At 37.6% G+C, this 24682-nt stretch overlaps 2 protein-coding genes across 14 annotated transcripts in view; one reads left to right on the top strand and one right to left on the bottom strand.

Moving 5' to 3' along the window:
- Positions 1-1697: 1697 nt before the first annotated feature.
- MRPS18C (mitochondrial ribosomal protein S18C) lies at positions 1698-6150 on the bottom strand. 2 transcript variants are annotated; one of them, XM_027597844.1, is made up of 6 exons: positions 5979-6135; positions 4906-4958; positions 3509-3592; positions 2477-2534; positions 1904-1963; positions 1698-1820 (listed from the first exon to the last, which is right to left on the bottom strand). In XM_027597844.1, exons 1-6 carry the CDS (start codon positions 6076-6078, stop codon positions 1744-1746), a joined length of 432 nt encoding a protein of 143 aa, XP_027453645.1. In that variant the 5' UTR covers positions 6079-6135; the 3' UTR covers positions 1698-1743. The 2 variants fall into 2 exon arrangements, with proteins under 2 accessions (XP_027453645.1, XP_027453646.1); XM_027597845.1 differs by lacking the exons at positions 1698-1820; positions 2477-2534 and having other exon boundaries at positions 1907-1963; positions 5979-6150.
- Positions 6151-6265: 115 nt separating this feature from the next.
- Positions 6266-24682, top strand: part of HELQ (helicase, POLQ like) — a 50026-nt gene continuing 31609 nt past the window's right edge. For 4 of the 12 annotated variants that reach the window (XM_027597830.1, XM_027597829.1, XM_027597828.1 and 1 more), the window contains exons 1-8: positions 6266-6677; positions 7718-8426; positions 12324-12502; positions 13173-13373; positions 13802-13874; positions 16100-16197; positions 18247-18345; positions 19611-19756. In XM_027597830.1, coding sequence (XP_027453631.1) covers positions 6495-6677; positions 7718-8426; positions 12324-12502; positions 13173-13373; positions 13802-13874; positions 16100-16197; positions 18247-18345; positions 19611-19756 — 1688 coding nt within the window. In that variant the 5' untranslated portion in view covers positions 6266-6494. The other 8 variants (XM_027597836.2, XM_027597838.2, XR_003520618.1 and 5 more) reach the window with 8 other exon arrangements.

Here is a 24682-nt window from a genome sequence, read left to right as displayed (position 1 = left end):
CCCCTACCCCGCGCCACCTTGTGCTCTCTCGCATGCTCTCCCTCAAATAAAATCTTAAAATAACCACAAACATCACTAAAGCATATAGAACATCACATAGAACATAGATAAGGACTAAATGCAACCAACAAATGAACTGCTGGAGGAGGTTATTGAGAACACAAGACTGCTGGTTGACCTGCCAGCTGGACTGAAACAAAGGTTCCTGACCTACTTCCATCCTTGGAGTGTACATTTTGCCTAACTTCCCACAGTGGGAGCTGTTCCAAAGACATAGCCTTGAGAAAGTAAGGTGTTGACACCATATGGATTGTATGTGTGACTGAACCCAGTTAAGGCCTCAGTAAAAACTTTTAAGACTAGCAGGCAGGTGCAGAGATGTACTTGCCTTGTGGCCACCCAAGACAAACTTCCTAAGTAAGTTCCCTTATTACTAAGCCTGCCACCTACAAATAGGGAGTTGCCTGCCTCTTCAGTCTCTCCCTGCCCTCCACGTACCAGTTTATGAACCAACAGATAAAACATGCTAGACAAGGAACTGCAGAAGCAATAAGTAACCAACATACACGAATGTCTTCTGAAGACAATAGCTTAAGATTTTCCAAAGACTGCTTACAAGAAACAGGCTTTCATCCAAAGTTAAATTTGCTAAAACACTATAGAGAGGTAATATATTTCACTTATACTTGTGCACAATGATCCATCTTCTTTGAAAAAAGAAACGCTAAATTTTCCATCAGAGAAGCTTGCTGAGGTCTGTACTGGCTTAACTTCCATAAATAAGTTTGATGGCCCAAGTTTCAGGGTATTAAGTAAAGGAAAAGGGTCCTCATAGATCATTTTTCCCCAATTATTCTCATCTTTTGGCAATTAGTTTGTATCACTGGAGTAAGATAGTTCTAGACCATTTGCCTATGGATCATTTTAAAATATGCTACCAGTTTTAAGATAGACTAGCCCAGGAGTAAATCTGAGGTCCTACAACTGCACCACTATCCATCCCCATGTAACATCTCTACAAAGGGAAGACCCACTGTCCTAGCCAGGCATGCTTCTATTTACTAGTTAGAAAATCTGAGCAATTTTAAATCCACACCCTGCCACATGGAATTTGTACATAATACAAGCATTCCACCTTCATGCACCCATATCCCTAAAATCCCATTTACAAGACAGAATCTGGGCCTAAAGTAAAATTCCAATAGAAATCATCCTTTCCATATTTTTTTTTAAAGATTTTATTTATTTGACACAGAGATCACAAGCGGGGAGTGGGGGGTCTGGGTTACAGAGGGAGAGGGAAAAGCAGGCTCCCGGACAAGCAGGGAGCCTGATGTGGGGCTCCATCCCAGGGCCCTGGGATCATGACCTGAGCCGAAGGCAGATGCTTAACTGACTAAGCCACCCAGGCGCCCCCATTCTTTCTATATTTTAAATCCCCATGAGTTTTATGAGCTAACTGGGGACCATCCTACAGTACCAGTTTTTTAAAATTTGTATGTATATAAAATAACAAGTATTAACATTTTAAATAACTCATGTTCTTTAAAAGTGAAGAGGAAGCTTTACTCACTTTTTCCTTGTAAGATTTCAATTATTAAGAATTTAAAAAACTTTAGTTTGAAAAGATTTAGCCGGTTTTCTACCCAAAGTTATTAAATCTTGTAATTTGAGTCAGTATTAGAATCATACAACCATTTATTGTAAAATATGTTTATTTATGGATGTTAAGACTCCTATGATTTATTCCCGATACTTGATGTTACAAACTTTAGGGTCTTTGAGATATGCAGGATCCTTGTATGTAACTGGCATAAACCCTGTAAAAGACAATGAAATTGCTTCACAAAAGATAATGAGCAAACTTTTGACTGGCCCAATTCAGTTTTTCAGGTGCTCTTACCCATTATTTGCGCTCTCTTAATTGCTTTTGTGATTTCTTTCTGTTTCTTCCCACAAAGACCTATAAAAAAATGCTTTCATATTCATAAAAAATGTCAACACTCAAAATGCACAGCAACTATCTTAAGGAAAGGTTGGAAAACCTATAAATAGCCAGGCAGTAAATATCTTAGGCTTTGCGGGCCATACAGTCACTGCTGTAGCTCACAAAGCAGCCACAGGCATTATGTAAATAAGCTACTTAAAAAACAGGTGGCAGATCTAACTTGGTCTATAGGCAATAGGCCCCGGTTTAAATAAGTAGTCTAGGAACGATTACAGTATACTCTAAAACATTAACACAATTTTCTAAAGCCCTAATTTTTTACAGATTGTCTGCCTATAGTTAACTCTGAGCATAAGAAGACATGTAAAATAATAATCCTTTTGGGCTACAAAGACACTTTCTCAAAAGTACCTCTAGTATCTGGTCTACTAGCGATTTACAGCACAACTTGAAAATTTGACATTTCTCTTAAATAACAAATAGATTTGTATAATTTTTTATAAGTTGCGATAATAGAAAACAAAATACCTGTTATGTGCCTTCCATAAATGCATCCAGTAAATGGAGAAATAAACTGGGACAAAAGCTGTTTTGAGTTATATTTGGAGAAGAAAAAAAATTTGTATCAATACATTTGTTCAACCTTGATTATGTAAATTTAAAAAATTATATATCACTGTCCAGTTATGTAAAGGTTTATAAATAAATTTCAAACTTCATAAAATATAAATACTGAACTATGCTCATTCTATTAATAGGTCATTCTGTTAAGTGAAAAAAGTGATTACTAAGTTAACATCTCTTATCCAGTATATTGAAACAGATTAATGTACACATTTTTTTCAGTGCTAAAGCTGTTTTCTTGAACTTTTCCACAGATGCTTCCTAAAATGCTTGTAATAAGGCACTAAGCATTTCATCTGTCACGATAGGCTATCACACTGTATCAGACTACAGTGTGGTCTTCCAAGAGGTACAGGTCCATCAGGCCACTTGCCATAATTTACATTCTATTAAATTCTTTAGTATTTTTCAGGTACCAGGCATTGTTCCTGGCACTACACATAATCCTTCTAAGATGCATCTTTAAACTTCTTGGTTTTCACCTAAGGCAGCTACTATCACTTTTTGCTGCTGTCAATATCCTTCACTACAGCACCATTCTCTCCCCCAGATTTTCCACTTTTAATCTGCTGAGCCCTACAACAGATAAAATTACATTTAAAGCAGAGATATCGGTAGTGTTATTAGTACAGAGACCAAATTCACCAGAGGCGATTTTTCCAAACTATTCAACTCTACCAACTAGGAATCACTGCATAGTGAGCTACTGGTGACCTCCAGGGCAGACAAGAAAACACAGACCTGAAATAATAGCAGATGAGGGAGAGCTAAAGGGCTCTCATTAGAATAAAGCAGAGATGACTTATACATAGAAAACCAGATTTGAAATTACGAAGTCCCTAAAAGAGGTGCCTCTACACAAAGCCTGTTAGCTATGACTAACAAAGGAGCAAATCCTAAAATCAAATATCACAGTGAAGTAAAACTGTATCTCACCTGTACATTCTTATAATCCACACGTTTTCCACACAAGATACATTTTTTAAGAGGCTCCTTATAAGGATTTTCCATTGGAACGGGCTAAAATAAAAAAGATGAAACAGTTTGATGTGTTAAATTAAAAAAAATTAAATCTTAAGGTTACCACATTTAAATCTATCTAAAGGATTAGTTGTGCCTTTCTTACTATGAAAAAGAAAAAATACAACAGCTTGGCTTATAAAGAAAAATCAGTGATTCTGAAAAGGAGTCACCATTTTAAAGATTTCAGTGTGTTCATACATATTTTGTACAAATACTCTGGTTTGGCTAAGGAGGAATTAAATCATGGAGAAGGATTCTGGGATAAAATACAATCCTTGGAGAAAACAAAGGTCTATGGGAGGATAACTTTTATGGTCCCAGATTGCTTTATACATTTATGTCAGCCTTTTTGTTTTCTCTGTCTTCATTACTGCCTCTAATGCTTCTGCCACATGCCTCCCTTCTATTATCAGTATACTCACGTCTCCAATCAAGAGAGTCTTAATCTAGAAATGGCTTTGAAGTCCATAATGCACTGTAGTTGTATGCAAAATTTCAAATGAAAGAGACTGTGAGCTTTTTTCTGAGAGCCCGTATTTCATTAGAGCCTCAGGGGAATTTTATGACCTAGAAAAGAGCTCTAGTAATTTCCTTTACTCCCTTGAACTATGGTGTGCATTAGATGACAAGAAGGATGCTCAAGAGACTAGAAGACTTCTGTGTTTTCCAACTCCTCAAACTTTAATCCAATTTACATGCAGTTCACTTATAATGACTATGTTCCTTCTTTACACTGCGCTAAGTGCTTTGTATGGTTTGATTAGTGTCAAATCATCTTTGCAGGTAGCAAGAAAACTTACACTGGCTAAGCCCAATGCTAGTACTTGAAACCCATAAAAATACACCTACAGGCTAAAACAAACTATTTAATGTCCTGCTTATAGCAGGACTTCAATTTTGATCCTTCATTTACTAAAACACCCACTCCCCACCCCCAGTAATGAATAGGACAAAGAATTGAATCTGAAATGGGGAAGAGAACCAAGGTACAGGTAGACTTTGTAATCCCTCTGTTGGATATTCTGTAATTACTGCACCCACCAAAACTATCTTTTTTAGTTTCCAAAGCACATATCCTTAAATTTAAGATCTAAGAAGAAAAGTACAGTGTTACGCGAGCGATGCTTCTTGTTAGGACTCTAGGAATTCTCTTACTTCAAAGCTCACTTAAGTGACAATTCACCAATGAATTATAATTTTCAAACTCAAACTGATTATTATCTTATTCGTTCTGTCGTATTCAAATAGCTAAAATATAATAATTTGGTCATATTTGCAAATGCCTTAAAAAGAAGAAAAAAAAGTCTTACCAGGTCCTCATTGCCGGCTACATGCTTATATTGTGAACAACTCCTCCACAGCACTGCAATTAAATAAACAGCAACAAACCAATTCTTTTTGTCAGCTCAGCAACTAAAGATTTCTGTTTTTATGGAAGCAAGATGAATCAAGGGATAGAACATAAAGGTTTTTATATTCACATACAACGACTGGATAAAAACCTTTAGATGTGAGGCAGAGTAAGATTTAAGATGAATGTGCTTTCCAAGGCTTTGGGGAAAGGACATGTATTTCTCCACCCCTTACAAACCTCTCACCTGCTGTCTTCATGAAATTTATTTTCCCCTCACTCCTTGGTTAGAGACAGATTTTAAGGCAAACACTTAAGGGGAAAGCAATAGAAAGGCACTGTTATACCAAAGGGAAAATGTAAAAGACCCCCTAACGAGTAGTTATGGACAGAGAAGATAAAATGCAGAAATGATAGACTCGAGAGCCCATGTCACAATTTTGCCCTGATCTGGGACCTTAGACAACTCCTGTAATGTACTACCGGGTGACTCTGGAAATGTCCCTTCCTTACCAACTCTACCTGGAGTTCTCAGGCAAGTTAAGTCCCTGCCTCTTTTTGAGAATCACGCGATCACTCTCTCTGTGTGTTTAAAAGGAAAATAAAAAGTGTACTACATGACATTCACGCCCCCTTCTCCTTAATTCCGCCCCCCCCCCCCCGGCTTTAAAATACTAGTCATGAGGGCGCCTGGGTGGCTCAGTCGGTTAATCGTCTGCTTTCGGCTCAGTTCATGATCTCAGGGTCCTGGGATCGAGCTCCGCATCGGGCTCCCTGCTCAGTGGGGAGTCTGCTTCTCCCTCTCCCTCTGCCCCCCCCCCAGCTCGTACTCTATCGCAAATAAATAAATAAAATCTTTTAAAAAATGAAATACTAGTCATTGGTCATTACAGATTCCCATCTCTCTTGGAGAAGCTCTTAATCGCCTAAAAACCGGCGTCGTTGAGCTAATAATGACAACTCCACCAACCTAGTTAGCGCTACGGCAATGGCTGCAATGCCACAAAAGAGTATAGGATATGGAAATTGTACCCGCGTGAGTCCCAGGATCTGTGAGGCAGAGAGCAGCCTTTACGAAATGCGTTAACTTTTTCCTCCCTAGAACACCACAAACAGCAACCAAAGCCGCCATGGATCCTCGCTCCTCCTCTTCCTTTCCTCTTTCCAAATCGTCCTGACAAGTCCCCGCCGATGCTCTTCCCCTGTTGGCCCGAGTACTCGGTTCAAAGGTTCCGCGGGCTAACAAGAGAAGAGCCGGTAAGGTTTTCAACGCGCCTGCGCAGCTTCTTTGCGTTCTAACCCTCACAGTCGCAAGCCGGGGACACCTATGATTGGACAAGGAAAAGGCGGGTCCCTACGCTTCTGCCTCCGCTTCCGGTCTGAGAGCCCGGGGGCAATTGATTTGTGGTCTTATCCTAAGGTGGATGGAGAAGCGAGCGCAGTCTCCCCCAGTTGCTACCCGCGCCCTGCCCTCCTCTCCCTCCTCCACAGGGGTTTGGCGGCTCGGTCACACGGGACGAAGTTCGGGCAGGGTCCTCGGCCCCTGCCATGGATGAAGGTGTTTCCCGCATCCGCCGGCGGGTGTCTGTCCGCAAAAGGGACCGTCCTAGCCTAGGGAGCGGTTTTGCCGCCCCCACCGCGGCCGAGCTCAAGCCGGGCGATGAGGAGGGGGAAGAGGAGATGGTGGCTGGAAGCCGGCGGAGGAAAACCGTGGAGGTGCAACCGGTCGAGGTATCAAATTCCGAGTTCCTTGTCTCATTGCCCACTTTGGGGGAGATGATACAAACCCAGGTCTCCTACCGCGCATGCCCACTGAAAGAACACAAAGACCAGCTCTAGAAGCCAGGGAACTAGACGCTCCAAAATTTTGGTTGTTCCCTTCCTACATGCAAACAGTGGACCAGTTGTCTACTAGCCTTCATTTGCTTATCTCCACTTTGTTATCGCTGTTAATTCTCACTTGTGAGGTATTGCTTTGCTATCCTCATTTTTATATAGATCTCAAAGATAGACCGCTGAGACATAGAAGTCGTACATGCAGCAAATAAGAGGCATGATTGCCACGCAAATCTAGATTTCCAAGTTACTGCTGCTCCTGCGGTACTAATAAAACCTATCATTTATCGCACACCCATTATGTGCTGGGTACTTTGTTAAGCTATTTACATTATCTAGATTTGACAACAGAAATCAGGCCCTGAGAGGTCAAGAAACTGCACTTCTGACTCCAAATCCTGTTTTCTTAATCACTTCACTATATTGCTACCTCTAAATTTACATCTCTTCTGTTGAGTAGACCATCCCAAGTCAGTGTGCAGACCCTACCTTCCAATTCCTAATTCCTAAGAACAGAATCTCTTTAAGAGTGTCCAGTTGTACAAGCATGGTTTTGTTACAAGCCAGTTTCTGTAGATTGGAGTCTGAGAGGGGGAATGGTGCTGCAGTTATCCGAAACTTCTAGTGAGATGACATTCCAGTAGATGTCTATTGGTCTTGCTACCTTTTTAAGGATTTAAAAGCTTAAGAATTAGGATCCCAGTATCACCATACCCTAGGAGTACAGCTTGTGAAAATTACTTAAACACTCTGGCTTTCCTTTTCTTCATCTGTAAAATGGAGATGATAATATCCATTTCATAGGGTGATTTACATTTAAGTCTGTGATCCATGTAATTATATACCTGGTATATATTTAGAGGTAGCAATATAGCAGAAACTTTTGTTCTTAGTGAAGCTAGAATTGACCATAAAGCTTTTCGTTTTCTTTCCAGAATGACAGTGAAGAGGACATGTTTGGTGACTATGACAGCTTTGCTGAAAATTCTTTTTTAGCTCAAGTTGATGACCTGGAACAACAATATATGCAAGTTCCTGAACATAGGAAACATGCCTCAGACCTTAGCACTGAAGATCTTTGTTCAGAAAGCATCAAACACAACAAACTCAGCATTACTACTGTAGGCAACTTTACTGAATTAAAAACAGATGAGCACATAAAGAACCAGAGTAGGCATGAAAATGTCTCCATTGAACCTGATATTTTGTATGATGTACCTTCTTCACAGGTTTTATACTTTGAAAATTTGCAGAACTCTTCAGATGATTTGGGCAATCAGTCTACTAAAGAGAGGGATTGGAACGCATCCTCTCACAAGACTGTGAATGAGGAATTACCCCAGAATAGAATAGAACAACACCAGCAAATTGATGATTCCTCTTCCAAAGTCAGAACTAGTTCAGAGGAAAATAGGAGAAAAAGTCTTAAAGAACATCTAAAAAGTGCCATGACTGGAAATGCCAAGGCCCAAACACCGATATTTTCTAGAACTAAACAGCTCAAAGAGACTCTCCTATCTGAAGAAATTAATGTTGCTAAGAAAACAATTGAGTCATCATCGGACGACCTTGGTCCTTTTTATTCATTACCCAGCAAAGTGAGAGACCTTTATGTTCAGTTCAAGGGAATTGAAAAATTATATGGTAAATGCTTTTTGCTGAAATGAAAAAAATTTACCATTATTATCATATTACTAGTGCAAGTCAATAGAAAGCAGATGCTTCTGTGGTCCTATATCTCAAGACAAATAAAAATATCAGTCCTCCCCACCTTCCATCCCTAACCTGCTGCTACTGAACCTCTTTCCTTCCCTTCATGGTCACACTTGTCAAATCTATTATCCTTCCTGTCTCCCTTTCCTCACCTCAAGTAATTCCCAGCCCACTCTGGGTTCTATGCTCTCATGTAAGGTCTAATGACGAGGGTGTCTAAATCCAATGATACTTTTAGTTCTCACTTGCCTGACTTCTCAGTAGCTTACATGACACAATTGACCAGACCCTTGAAACACTCACTTCTTGACTACTAGACATTCCACGCTGGTTTTTTCATGACTGTCTAGCTGCTTCTCAGTTTTACTAGCTGGTGTGTTTTTGGCTGGCTCTGTCTTCTGTACAAAAACTTGAAGTTCCTTTGACTATTCATGGCCTGAGTGAAAGTGTCAATATTCGTAACACCATTGATTAAGACTAAACATCTTTAGGGACGCCTGGGTGGCTCAGTCGTTAAGTGTCTGCCTTCGGCTCAGGTCATGATCTCAGGGTCCTGAGATCGAGCCCCGCATCGGGCTCTCTGCTCAGCAGAGAGCCTGCTTCTCCCTCTCCCACTCCCCCTGCCTGTGTTCCCTCTCGCTGTGTCTCTCTCTGTCAAATAAATAAAATCTTAAAAAAAAAAAAAGACCAAACATCTTTAAAGATAGCTGAAGTTAAGAGTTAAGCGCAAAGAGATAGTATTAATAACAATATATATTGTAATGTTTTTCAAAAATCCTGGGTCCTTGCCTATATTTCAGATATGTGTCATTTTAGACAAAGAAGGGACAGTTGCTGGCATCCTGAAAGATGAGCCTATCAACCAGTCACTTCATAAGTATTTCTGAGACTCCTATGTTAGTGCCGTATGAACCATGTGAAACCATGGTTCTCATCTCAGGGAGAAGACACTCAGGTGAAGAAGTAGAACTACGGGAAACAAAGTAACGTAAGACTACAAGAGTCTAATAAATTTTAAATTGTGAGGTTTGCAGTTAAAGAGCTAAAGGTGTGTATTGCCCTTGAAGTTGGTGTTAACTTTCTTCCCTCTGCTTTTCTCCTAGTACCTTGTTCTTTATTTAATCTGCATCTCCTGCCAGACAGTACCTTGAGGACAGGGCTCTATCTAACTCATCTTTTTCTGATGTAACTAGCACTGTGCCTAGTACATTCTGGTAGGTTCTCAATTGCTGGGGGTTATCGGCCTAGTTAGGAATTCCGGCCCTGTCACTGAAACACAAGTTTTGCACTCTGAGCCTTAGTTCCTGATCTCTTAAAAAGGAATACTAATAACAATAATGGTTGTTTTGTAAGTTATGTTCTGCGCCAAGGACATGCCAAGTTAGACTGTGGTAATGACTGTCCATAACTATATTAGTAGCTTCTAAGTAAGAACGTCAGTAAATAACAGGTTTTTAAATCTCTTTTTACTTATAGATCTGGCTTGATAACATGACCAATTTAAATCATAAATGTGTATGCCACTTTTCATTGCACTAAAGCAGTGGTTCTCAAAGTGTAGTTCCTGGACCCCAAAGTCAGCATCACCTGGAAACTTGTTGAAATAGGCATTCTCAGGCTCCACTCTAGGCCTACTGAATCCACCTCTGAGGTTGTGACCTGGCAATTGGTTTTAACAAGCCCTCCGGGGGATTCTGATGTGCCAAAAGTCTGAGAACCACTGAGCTTGAGAACCTCAACCTTATACTGTTATTTTTGCCTTTTTATTGTATAATTGCTTGCTTGATGTGTTTTATATAAATGGTTAGAACCAAGTTAATTTCATCTTTTTTTAATGTGTGAAAATAAGTGATATTACTAAATATTTGCTATTTCGGTCATTTTATACTTTAAAAATTTGAGTCGGATAAAATGCAGAAATGGTCAAGTTATATTTTCATACAAACATCTGCAGCTTCATACATAATGGGTGATACCAGTCTGAAATATTTTTAATATGTATTAAATATTAAGCTTACGTATTTAAGTGTTTTTGAAATATTTTTAAAGTTGAAAAAAGTCATTTGCAAATATTTGGGAATCACCAAAATACAAGAAATTAAAGTCCCTTGGCTGTCATTCAGACGTAATTATTTTTAATACCTTTGTTACATATTCTCTTAGTCATTTTTTAATTTAATTTTTTTGGAAAACATAATACATTCAAGTCGAACTTTTATATATTTTCTAATATGTACATAATTGGGTTTATGCAATCCAATACACATTCATGATCTTTTACTTAACTGTATATTGAGCATGTATAAATCAATCTACCACCTGTTTTCAAGCTGCAAAGAATGGTATCATATAATTGTACAATAATTCATTCAACTTTTACCCCTTGATGGCTCTTTGTTATATATAAACACTGCTATGATGAACATCTTGCACATAATCTTTATATGTCCTTTTATTTCTATAGGTGTAGAGACCTAGAAGTAATACTGCTAGATGAAAGACAGTGTGCAGTTTTGTTTTCAATACTGTTAGTTTGCTTTCCAAAAGGATTATAGTATTTTATGCTCTCATCAACCACCACAAGAATACCTGTTTGTCCCCAGTCAAGTCAGCTCTGGATTTTCCATGTGTGAGGCTTTTTTTTTTTTGGTAGTAGTAGTTACTTGTATTTTATTTGTGTATTTATTTTGTCAACCCATTAAGTAACAGTTGAGCATCTTTTCATGTATTTCTCCCTGCTGTGAAATGTCTTATCAAATCTTTTGCCTGTTTTTCTAGTGATAAAATACTAGTGCACGTTTTGAAGACTTTTGATGATCCACATTGTCAGATTAGCCTACAGAGTAGTTACACTAATTTTCACACTATGTTTTGGATCTGATGTGATCCTTTTCATGAATTCCACCTTTCTAAATTGTGGAACTTCTAGATGTGCCAGTTAATAATCTTAGTCTTTTATATTTTAAAGACTTTATTTTTGAGGTGCCTGGGTAGCTCAGGTGGTTCAGCGTCTGCCTTGGGCTCAGGTAATGATCTCAGGGTCCTGGGATCAAGCCCCACATTGGGCTTCCCACTCAGCAGGGAGTCTGCTTCTCCCTGCCCCTCACCCCTGGTTGTGCTCTCTCTCTCTCTCTCTCTCAAATAAATAAATAAATAAAATCTTTTTTAAAAAATTAAGATTTTATTTTTAAGTCATCTCTACACCCAACGTGTAGAGATCTTACAACGCTGAGATCAATAGTCACATGCTCTATCGACTGAGCCAGCCAGGCACCCTAATCCTAGCCTTTTGTGGTTTAAATATTCTTACAGTTCAAAATGGTATTCAGACCAGAGTTCAGCTCCCCATGAGAGCCTGTTGAATAGTCTTCCTTAGTGTGTATAAAACCTCATAGATTTTTTTTTTCCCCTCCCATTTCTGTCTAGGATGTTGCTTGTGTGGATGAGGAAGGGAAGCTTACGCAATCTCCTTGCAGAACAAAAGGAAAAGCTAAGAATTCACACAGATCCTTGTACTGTGCTTTACTTCCTCTGATGTCTCAGATAATGTCCCAGGCACTGTTGGAATCTTAGACCTAAGTGTGCAGCTAGCAAATAGGTGGCCCAGTTGCCCACTCTGCTGCCCAGGCCTGAAGAATTAAGACTCTCATTGGCTGTGTCCACTGTGCCTAGGGGATGTTTGACACTTAACACTGATGTATAATTACACTTGTCCATGTATGAGAAGATGGATATACAGAGTGGGATTTGATTTTTCCTTCTTAGGAAACTTTCTTGAGACTGAATTGCAGAAGGGGAAAAATAATGCGTTTTTTTTTAATTCCGCAGAATGGCAACATACTTGCTTAACGTTGAATTCTGTGCAAGAAAGAAAAAACTTAATATATTCCTTGCCAACAAGTGGTGGAAAAACCCTCGTGGCTGAGATTTTAATGCTGCAAGAACTGCTTTGCCGGCGAAGAGATGTTCTAATGATCCTACCATATGTGGCAATTGTCCAAGAAAAGGTGTGATTCTTTTTTTAACAAACAGTATTTGCTAACATTTTCACATTAAAATATAAAAACTAGCATAAATATAACAACTTTTCATTGAGAAGAGGTAGAGAATATTTTTAGGATGTGCAAAAACAAGTGTAGGACCTACCAAAAATCTCTTCTAATACTAATTACCTGTTGCAACAAGAATTTTATTTTTTTTTCTAAACTGGTGGATTAAATTCCATTTTAATATTGATATTTAATATGTTGATATTCAGCCTGCCTTTTCAAGCAGAAAGTAACCAATTATTTTATCAAAGTAAATGAATTATTCTGGGTTGTTTTTGTTTTTGTTTTGCATCAGAGGAGACAGTTGAAATTTATTTCCACATCAATTATGTAGTTTAAAAGTTACATTCATTTGCAAAGAGCCGCACACAATAATTATGACATTTCTTAGATATATATCTTACCTTATTTCCACATCGATTATGTAGTTTACAAGATACATCCATTTTGCAAAGAGCCACACATTAATTATGACATTTCTTAGATATATATGTCTTATCTGTGACCTTGTTCTCATTCATTGGTATTATATACTACTTTAGATTTTTTAAAAATTAACATGAACACTTGGTAATTGAGTTCTTATTTATCTGATTTTTTTGTTTGTTTATTTTAACTAATATTCTAGATTTCAGGTTTGTCAAGTTTTGGTATAGAGCTGGGTTTCTTTGTTGAAGAATATGCTGGAAGCAAAGGAAAATTTCCTCCAATTAAAAGAAGGGAAAAAAAATCTCTGTATATTGCCACTATTGAAAAAGGACACAGTCTGGTGAACTCCTTGATTGAAACTGGAAGGATTGGCAGTCTGGGTCTGGTTGTTGTAGATGAGGTTGGTAACTACTTTTATAATTTATCAACATTTTTATTATACTAACATTATTATGTGTATCTGCTTAGTACCTCTATGAAAATAAGTATTTTATTTTAATATATAGGGAATACAGATGAATACATTTCATACTTGGTAATCTTAAATTCAATTTTGTGTCAAATGTTTTTTGAAGAGTGAATATATGTGTGTATATATTCAATTTTATAATGGTATTTGTGAATTCTAGATATGTCAGGATGTTGCCCCAATCCTCATTAACCAAAATACCAGTGGTATAATGCATATGAACTCTAGTTGCTATATCCAGAACGCTTAAGAGTTATAAAGCAAAGATTACTTCATTTCATATAAATACATGCATGTTCTATATAGGCATTATATGCAAATTTACTTTTCTCCCTCTCTTCTTTTTTTAAATCTCAAAGTTGCACATGATTGGTGAAGGGAGCCGTGGGGCTATACTGGAAATGACCCTAGCAAAAATCCTCTACACTAGCAGTAAGTACTTTTTCAAATGTGGTCACTAACTGATTTATCCTCAGGAGGCCTATGAAAGACTTAATTCTCTCACTAGCTAGACTCTGCAGCCTCGAGCAGGATACTTAAGCTTCCTGCCTTGGTTTTTTATTTCCAAAGTAAACATAAATTTTGGTTGGAAAAATGGTTACGTGAGCAGAGTTGTGAATATGAAGGAAATTAACATTTGGACATCCCATATTATTATCCTCCACTTACTAGCTGTGAGTGCATAGGCATGTGACTCAACCTCTCTATTTCTTCAACTGTAAAATGGGGATAATAATGGTACCACCCTGAGGGGAATGCTTGGGAGGATTATATGAGTTAATGTAAAGCAGTCAGCAGTTGCCCAGCAAGTAACACTCAGTAAGCATTTGTAGCTGCTGCCACCATCAATATCATCCTCATCATACCAGTAAAGCAGTAAATGTAAGTAGTCACCTTAAGGAGCTATTTGCAACATCAGATAGTCTTTCAGCATATGTGAAATATTTGTTCTAAATGTCTTCTTTCCTATTTGTAGATACACTATTGCAATACTTATTAAGTTATATATTGCAGGGCGCCTGGGTGGCTCAGTTGGTTAAGCGACTGCCTTCGGCTCAGGTCATGATCCTGGAGTCCCGGGATCGAGTCCCACATTGGGCTCCCTCCTCAGCGGGGAGTCTGCTTCTCCCACTGACCCTCTTCCCTCTCGTGCTCTCTATCTCTCATTCTGTCTCTCTCTCAAATAAATAAATAAAATCTTTAAAAAAATTATATATTGCAATAGCTTATATATGGAAAATTATTATAAAGGTCAAATATTAAGAATTATTTTTAAAATTTTGATAGCAATGGTATTAGGCAGATTGTAGCACTTTATAATCATACATTTAAAAAGGTCTTGAGTACCTACTTTGTGCCAGGCACTATTTTAAGTGCTAAGGATATAGCAGTGAATAACACACAAAAAAATAACTGCCTTCATCAAACCTGTATTTTAGTGAAAGTGAGTAGACATAAGCAGATAAACAAGAAAACATACAGTGTGTCAGATGGTGACAAATTCAGTGGAAAAATATAAAGCAGAGGAAAAGAGAATCGTCACCTACTTGTCAAATCCAGTGCACGCTGACTGTCCTTGTCTTATTTTTCTTCAGCATTTGGTTGTTTATCATTTTTTTTCCCTTTGAGTGCTAAAACACTCTCTCGGCTTCCATACTGTCTCTCTGTGGGGGATCGTGTGTTACCACTGAGAGATAGCACAGCGTAATGGTTGAGGGCAAACTCTGGAGCTTGATTAAAATCCTGACTCACTTTTAACTACATATGTGACCTTGAGCAAATTATATTAACTGCACCTCTGTTTCCTCATGCATCAAAAATAGATGATAGTGAAATGGGCAAAATTGGTGAGGGGGATTAAGAGGTACAAACTTAGAGTTATAAAATAAATAAGTCACAAGGCTGAAAAGTACAGCATAGGGAATATAGTCAATAACATTGTAATAATGTTGTATGATGACAGATGGTAGCTATACTTACTGTGGTGAATAGTGTATAACGTATAGAATTGTCAAATCACTGTGTTACACACTGAAACTAATATAACACTTCATGTCAGCCCTCCTTCAATAATAAAACATTTTTTAAAAAATGGATGATAGTAATAGATCCTGCCTGACTGAACTGCTTTCCTGTGGAAGGCAGCTATTTCATACTGCCTAGGAAGACATCAGCTTCATGAGTTTCACTCCACCTTTGCTTAAAAAGAAAAAAAAGTTGACAGCCTGATAGCAAGATCCCATAAAGGGCTTTATTTGGCAAGAGTTCAGGGCCTATTCAGCCCTGCATCCTACACCATACATCTGCCTATAGGCATACCTGTGGGATGTCATAACTCTTCGTAACAGTGGTCCAGAGAGTCAGCAACAAGCGTATTTATACTCATTATTGTTGCTTAGAAGTCTTGATTAAGACTTTTTGCCCAGTGAGAAATTCTGTAAAATTCCAAATAGTAACTTTCAGGACACCTGAAAATTTTCAGTCTTTGATTCGCAGAATAATACTCTACTACTATCTTTGTATTTTTCTTACCTCCTCTCCACTCTCTCCTTTCCCAGATCACTGAGGAAGAATCCAGAACACAAAAAGGTTGCTAAATTACTATTATGTTACACTAAATAACATATTTTCCTCAATCCTTTGGATTTGTTTTTTAGAAACAACTCAAATTATTGGCATGAGTGCAACACTGAACAATGTTGAAGACCTACAAGAGTTCCTTCAAGCAGAATATTACACCAGTCAATTTAGACCAGTATGTACCTAAGGTTTACACTGTATGGATTTATATCTATCATCTTACTTAGAAAGAAAAGTAGCAAACATACTGTTCTAAAAAAGTCTATAGAGTAGTGAAGGGGCATAATTCCCCTGACCATGGCTATATGCTAATACGAGTTTGTGTATAGAGAATATAAACTTTGGGGTTAGGGATCTTGGCTTGGGTCACGACTGTATCTGTAGTACCTGGAACAGTGCTTGGCCCATGGGCCTTCAATGAATATTTATTGAATGAAATTTTCCAGACTCATTCTATTTTTCCACTTCTTATTCTGTAAGATAATTTTTTTTTTTACTTGGTCAAAATTTAGTCATATTTTGCATTATTAGCACATAAAAACATTTATCTTTTTTTTTCTTTAAGAAGCTTTTATTGGCACAGCCCAGGAAAAGGTATGGTAGCCATTTCTGAGCAAAAACCTGTATCCCAGCAAGGTCTTCAGTGTTAGGTTTAACACCGCACTGAACCAGAAAGTTTAAGTTTCTGAAACTTAAGTTCCAGACTCCTCAGGTCACTAAGAGGTTAAGAGGTTCCCCCACCAAAAAAAATTTTAAGTAAACTCTATGCCCAAACTGGGGTTCAAACTCATGACCCTGAGATCAAGAGTCACATGCTCTACCAACTGAGCCAGCCAGGTGCCCCAAGAGACTCCAAAACTTATAGGTCAAGCACTGCTGCTTCTGTTAAGATCAGAAAGGCAAGAGACAGTCTTGAATATGCATCCTCGTAATGGGATGACTAAAAGGGCTGGAAACAGTATTAAGTTTTTTCAGATTGACTCCAGGTCACTCCCCATTACAAGGACGATATTTTCAGCAGTCACACTGAAGTCCCTCTCCATTCTGTATTTGGCTAAGCAAAACATTTATCTTGAAAGTTAAAAGGTTTTCAAATATTTATGCTTTGGTAGTTATAGTGCTTTTTTAATAAGTTAAGACTTTACGTGGATTTAAATTTAAACTCCCTAATAATGGTATTCCATTATTAAAGACTTAAAGTAAATAAAGATAATTCATATTTATTTGAAAGTAGCTTATAATGAACATATACTCTGTCTGCAGTACTAGTATGCATGGTCAGTGTCCAAATAGCTTTTCAGAAAATAATTATTGAGAACCACCAAATTTTAATTTGAAATTTGATGTTTTTACATTTTCACCAAAGAGAATTTTCGAGAGATACTTGCTGACTTTAATAGTCGAATTAGACACTATTCTTTTAAAAATGCAATGAACTGGGTGGCTCAGATGGTTGAGCGACTGCCTTTGGCTCAGGTCATGATCCTGGAGTCCCGGGATCCAGGCCCGCATCGGGCTCCCTGCTCAGCGGGGAGTCTGCTTCTCCCTCTGACCCTCCCACCTCTCATGCTCTCTCTCTCTCATTCTCTCTCTCTCAAATAAATAAATAAAATCTTAAAAAAAAATAAAAAATAAAAAAATAAAAATGCAATGAACTCTATTTATAAACATTTTTTTGTCAGGCACCTGGGTGATTCAGTTGAGCATCTGCCTTTAGCTCCGCCACTTTGGGCTCCCTGCTCAGTGGGGAGTCTGCTTCTCCCTCTCCAGCTCTGCCCCTGCCCCCCTGCTCATGCACTCTCTTTATCTCAAATGATAAAATCTTAAAAAAAATTTTTTTGTCTATAAATACTTAAATTAAAAATAATGTGGTATTTATAATTAAAAATGACAAAATTTTAGATCTTGAGGAATAACAGAAATAAGACAGAATGTGAACATTGACTTATACTTCTTGTGACAAATACAGAAGTGTCTGGTTTCCTTTTAGATAGTGGCTGTTCAAAAGTATTTCTTCAAGGATATTAATCTCTACTTTGAAAGGGAAAAAGAGACTTAAAGAAATGGTAAAGAAAAAACTTTTACATTGAAGCATGTTTTATATACCTTAGAAAAACTACAGTTTTTGTATAGCTGTCTGTTTTTACACCATTTTACAAAATTTAAAACTTTGGAAAGAGGAATTTGTATATGGTATTAATTGCTAATGTCTTTCTAATTCAAGGTTGAATTAAAAGAATATTTGAAAATAAACAATGCAATATATGAGGTTGACTGCAAAGCTGAGAACGGCATAACTTTTTCACGTCTCCTTAATTGTCAGGTAACATTGATAACCCTTGAGTATGAAGTTCCCAGACTTGGTGCCCTGGGGCACCACAAAAGATTCACAGGGTACCATGGGATAGTTTAGATAATTTAAGAGAAACAGCTAGTGCTTGACATCTGTTGCATACCATACAAACTACTGGTTCAATGTAGTTTCCAGTTTGGACATCAGATCACACTGTATTCCTTTCTATGACATCGTATCTTAGTGAAGTTTTTGTTTGTTTTTTGCAGTTGCTGTAAACAAATACCATGTGAAAATCAATGTGGGATGGAAAAAAAGAGTAGCCATGTCCAATTTGATTCTAAGATTTGAGACTATTGCAGTGCCCAGTTGTGCGCACATCCTGTTAGTGGGCTGTTATGTTTAAGAATGAGATAGTATTTTCTTCATTCAACTGATGTGTATTATTTATTCAGATGGCTACTAAATTGTGAGGAAAAACATTTAAGTTGTCTGTACGTAAATACCTGATACACAAAGCTGTTAGGTATTTCTTTTGGCCCTGGAGCTCCATGAACCAAGAAAATGTGCAGACCTCTCCCTTAAAAGTTTTTTCATTCAGCAGTAAGCACAAAACAAGAAGAAACTTTTGTGGGCTATGTAGTTCGGATACTGGGTATGAAGATGTTAATGTCTGCTGTGTTAATGTCTATAGCTTATATAAAGGATATTAAAAGGGGGAGAAAGGGATTTTACAATATTTTTAGAATTCTATAAAGGTGTATTACTCTAAATCTGTATCTTAGTTTTCAGTAAAGTTGAAGGAAGGGAGATTTTTAAATAATTTTATATTTTTTTTATGTTCGGTTCCTTGTGTCTGCTTGATGAATACATTTTTTATTTCTGAAAATTTATCCTGTAGTATGATTGAATCTGTTTTTGAAAACTATTAGTAATAGTAAAAGTATATCTAGTTTATGTAGTCCTTTATTATTAGGACCAATCTGTGTTTGTCTCTGTGGACTTCTTTGCTTTGCTCTGGTAGAGATGCACATGCAGTGGGGTTATTAATAACATTTAATGTTTTCACTTCTTTAATTTAAAACCAAATATACCTAACAAAACCCTTATAACCTAAAAGTGGGACTAAACATTTTGATGTTTCATCTGGGTTTCATCTTTTCTTTTAAATGATCAGATTTATTAAATGAGAAGTTCAGAATTATGGATGGTTTACTTAACCTTTCAAAGCACTGTGGTAAAATGACAGGTTTTCATGTTTACTAACTACCTTGTTCCTACATCTTGTTGTACAGTATTCTGATACTCTGAAAAAGATGGATCCTGATCACTTGGTGGCATTGGTGACAGAAGTTATTCCCAATTATTCCTGCTTAGTTTTTTGTCCCACTAAGAAGAACTGTGAAAACGTAGCAGAAATGATATGCAAATTTTTAAGCAAGTATGTTAATCTTTAAAAAATATTCTGTTTTATTTTATCATGGTTTACATGCTGTGTATTCTGTTTATTTAACAAGCTCTTATTATTTCTTGTAGAACATTATATTAAGTTGCTATACTAGATTATAAGGGCCCTAACCTTGAAGAAGTTTTAACTGTGAAATTCATATATGTGAAATAGCCAAAGAAAAATTCTAAGACTACATGTAAGTAACAGAATGCTGACTAATATAATGGCTTAGATCAATGATTCTCAACCTTGACTGCAAATCCTCTCAAGGCCTTTTAAAAAATCCCAGTGCCCAGGTTACATTGCAGACAAATCAGAATCTCTGGGGGTGGACCCAGGCATCGTTATTTTGTAGAACTTTCCAGGCAGGTTCAACATGCAGCCGAGGTCAGCCACTGGCTAGGAGTCAGAGGACCAGTCACTAATCACTGTGGATATGAATCATATCTTTATTTTTTGTTTAAGATTTTATTTATTTGAGAGGGACAGAGGCAGAGAGAGAGAGAGAGAGAGAGAGAGCACTCGAGCGGGGGTGGGGGGCCAAAGGAGAAGGAAAAGCAGACTCCCTACTGAGCAGGGAGTCTGACTCAGGACTCGATCCCAGTACCTTGAGGCCATGATCTGAGGCAGACACTTAACCGACTGAGCCACCCAGGTGCCACATGAATCATATTTTTAGTTTAACCTTCTCTTTAATTAAATACTGTTGCCTTTGTTTTCTTAATAAACTTCACACTTAAGTTGTGTGGACATTTGAGTTAAATTTCTTAACTAATTAAGAAATTTATGAGTTTGTAATTTGATAGTATTTTAATATTGGCTCTGTTATACTCATAGAGATAAGTATAAAGTGATCTTGAATATGAACAGTTCAGTTTTTTTCTGTACCTTTGTCCTGTATGTAGTTTTATCGGATTTTTCAGACTTCTTTTTGGCTCCTTAACCAGTGCTGTATCACCATAAACCATTATTACCCTGGATTCTAATCTAGTCAGCTCCCACCTCCCCTTCCAATCCTAGTGTCATGGATTGGTTTAATAGAATTAAATTTATTGACCAGCACAAAGATCTAGATGTTTAGGATAGAGTCAAGGAGTTTTCCATTTCGGTAACTAATAGTCTGCCTTTACACTGATGATGTTGATTATAAAAATCCAAGGAAATTAAATTATCACTGAGGTTGTCTCAGTAAATCATTTGTTTTCATAGAATAATTTAAGGGAATTTTAGCACTGGCTAAGTAATGTGGAAATTTAGGAACTAACATTTGACTGGAAGACATGCAATTTATTAGTTATACCCTTGACTTATTTTGCTTGTTGATGATAATAGTTTATTTGGATCATAAATGTTGATGTTTAACATTGAGGCACTTAAAAATTTGGTTTCCAGAACTCTTAGTTAATGAATTGTAATGGATATTTACTCTTTTTTTTTAAGATTTATTTATTTATCAGAGAGTGCCCCCAAGCGGGGGGAGGGGCAGAGGCAAAGAATCTCAAGTCAACACCCCACTGACTGCAGAGCCCTACACAGGGCTCAGTCTCATGACCCTGAGATCATGACCTGAGCCTAAGTCAGGAGTCAGATGCACAACAGACTGAGCCACCCAGGCACCCCAATACTTGATACTTTCTCAAAGAAATAGGACTTAACACTTTCTGAAGGAAAATTTCCTCTAAAATATACTTTGCATATTACTTGCTGCTTTCATAAGCTGAATATTTCAAGTATAGTTTAGCATCCTTTTTTTGCACCTATTGATTAAGAAATGGTGAACATTCTCCAGAATAGATCACATCCTAGGTCACAAATCAGGTCTCAACTGGTACCAAAAGGTTGGGATCATTCCCTGCATATTTTCAGACCACAAGGCTTTGAAACTAGAACAATCACAAGAGGAAAGTCAGAAAGAACTCAAATACATGGAGGCTAAAGAGCATCCTACTAAAGAATGAATGGGTCAACCAGGAAATCAAAGAAGAATTAAAAGAATTCATGGAAACCAATGAAAATGAAAGCACAACTGTTCAAAATCTTTGAGATGCAGTAAAGGCGGTCCTAAGAGGAAAGTATATAGCAATACAAGCCTTTCTCAAGAAACAAGCAATACAAGCCTTTCTCAAGGTCTCAAATACACAACCTAACCCTACACCTAAAGGAGCTGGAGAAAGAACAGCAAATAAAGCCTAAACCCAGCAGGAGAAGAGAAATAATAAAGATCAGAGCAGAAATCAATGAAATAGAAACCAAAAGAACAGTAGAACAGATCAACGAAATTAGGAGCTGATTCTTTGAAAGAATTAATAAGATTGATAAACCCCTGGCCAGACTTATAAAAAGAAAAGAGAAGCGACCCAAATAAATAAAATCATGAATGAAAGAGGAGAGATCACAGTCAACACCAAAGAAATACAAACAATTATAAGAACATATTATGAGCAACTATATGCCAGCAAATTAGGTAATCTGGAAGAAATGGGTGCATACCTAGAGATGTATCAACTACCAAAACTGAACCAGGAAGAAATAGAAAACCTGAACAGACCCATAACCACTAAGGAAATTGAAGCAGTCATCAAAAAACTCCCAACAAACAATAGCCCAGGGCCAGATGGCTTCCCAGGGGAATTCTACCAAATTTAAAGAAGAATTAATACCTATTCTTCTGAAACTGTTCCAAAAAATAGAAATGGAAGGAAAACTTCCAAACTCGTTTTATGAGGCCACCATTGCCTTGATCCCCAAACCAGACAAAGACCCCATCAAAAAGGAGAATTACCAATATCCTTGATGAACATGGATGCAAAAATTCTCACCAAAATACTAGCCAATAGGATCCAACAGTATATTAAAAGGATTATTCACCACAACCAAGTGGGATTTATCCCTGGGCTGCAAGGTTGGTTCAAAATCGGCAAATCAATCAATGTGATACAATACATTAACAAAAGAACAAGAACCATATGATCCTCTCAATAGATGCAGAAAAAGTATTTGACAAAGTACAGCATCCTTTCTTGATTAAAACTCTTCAGAGTGTAGGGATAGAGGGTACATACCTCAATATCATAAAAGCCATCTCTGAAAAACCCACAGTGAATATCATTCTCAATCGAGAAATACTGAGAGCTTTCCCCGTAAGGTCAGGAACACGGCAGGGATGTCCACTATCACCACTGCTATTCAACACAGTAGTAGAAGTCCTAGCCACAGCAATCAGACAACAAAAAGAAATAAAAGGCATCCGAATCAGCAAAGAAGAAGTCAAACTCTCACTCTTTGCCGGTGATATACTTTATGTGGAAAACCCAGAAGACTCCCAAAAGAAAACCCAAAACTGCTAGAACTCATACAGAAATTCAGTGAAGTGGCAGGATATAAAATCAATGCACAGAAATCAGTGGCATTCCTATACACCAACAACAAGACAGAAGAAAGAGAAATAAGGAGTCAATCCCATTTACAATTGCACCCAAAACCATAAGATACCTAGGAATAAATCTAACCAAAGAGGCAAAGGATCTGTACTCAGAAAACTATGAAATACTCATGAAAGAAATTGAGGAAGACACAAAGAAATGGGAAAACATTCCATGCTCATGGATTGGAAGAACAAATATTGTGAAGATGTCAATGCTACCCAGAGCAATCTACACATTTAATGCAATCCCTATCAAAATACCATCAACTCTTTTCAAAGAAATGGAACAAATAATCCTAAAATTTGTATGGAACCAGAAAAGACCCCGAATAGCCAGAGGAATGTTGAAAAAGAAAAGCAAAGCTGATGGCATCACAATTCCAGACTTCCAGCTCTATTACAGAGCTGTAATCATCAAGACAGTATGGTACTGGCACTAAAACAGACACATAGATTAATGGAACAGAATAGAGAGCCCAGAAATGGACCCTCAACTCCATGGTCAACTAATCTTTGACGAAGCAGGAAAGAATGTCCAATGGAAAAAAGACAGTCTCTTCAACAAATGGTGTTGGGAAAATTGGACAGCCGCATGCAGAAGAATGAAACTGGACCATTTCCTTACACCACACACAAAAATAGACTCAAAATGGTTGAAAGACCTAAATGAGACAGGAGTCCATCAAAATCCTAGAGGAGAACACAGGCAGCAACCTCTTCGACCTCAGCTGCAGCAACTTCTTCTTGGAAACATCACCAAAAGCAAGGGAAGCAAGGGCAAAAATGAACTGTTGGGACTTAATCAAGTTATGCTTTTGGACAGCAAAGGAAACAGTCAACAAAACCAAAAGACAACCGAGAGAATGGGAGAAAATATTTGCAAATGACATATCAGATAAAGGGCTAGTATCCAAAATCTATAAAGAACTTACCAAACTCAACACCCAGAGAACAAATAATCCAATCAAGAAATGGGCAGAAGACATGAACAGACATTTTTCCAAAGAAGACATCCAAATGGCCAACAGACACATGAAAAAGTGCTCAGCATCACTTGGCATCAGAGAAATCCAAATCAAAACCTCAATGAGATACCACCTCAGACCAGTCAGAATGGTTAAAATTAAGTCAGGAAACGACAGATGTTGACGAGAATGCGGAGAAAGGGGAACCCTCCTACACTGTTGGTGGGAATGCAAGCTGGTGCAACCACTCTGGAAAACAGTATGGAGGTTCCTTAAAAAGTTGAAAATGGAGCTACCTTACGGCCCAGCAATTGCACTACTGGGTATTTACCCCAAAAATACAAATGTAGTGATCCGAAGGGGTATGTGCACCCCGATGTTTATAGCAGCAATGTCCACAATAGCCAAACTTTGGACAGAGCCAAGATGTCCATCAACAGATGAATGGATAAAGAAGCTGTGGTATATATACACAATGGAATAATATGCAGCCATCAAAAACATGAAATCTTGCCATTTGCAATGACA

The sequence above is a fragment of the Zalophus californianus genome, chromosome 2 (assembly GCF_009762305.2).
Source record: "Zalophus californianus isolate mZalCal1 chromosome 2, mZalCal1.pri.v2, whole genome shotgun sequence".
In the NCBI taxonomy this organism is placed as follows: Eukaryota; Metazoa; Chordata; class Mammalia; order Carnivora; family Otariidae; genus Zalophus; species Zalophus californianus.
The sequence above is the reverse complement of the archived record's forward strand: the minus strand, read 5'-3'. Positions and strand labels throughout refer to the sequence as shown.

What these genes read in the sequence shown, in the direction of transcription:
- MRPS18C (XM_027597844.1), bottom strand. Translation starts at nt 6,078, where the DNA reads ATGGCGGCTTTGGTTGCTGTTTGTGGTGTTCTAGGGAGGAAAAAGTTA. An exon ending in AGATCCTGGGACTCACGCGG is followed by an intron (nt 4,959 to 5,978) that starts GTACAATTTCCA and finishes ATTTAATTGCAG; the next exon opens with TGCTGTGGAGGAGTTGTTCA. An exon ending in TAAGAGAGCGCAAATAATGG is followed by an intron (nt 1,821 to 1,903) that starts GTAAGAGCACCT and finishes TGTCTTTTACAG; the next exon opens with GGTTTATGCCAGTTACATAC.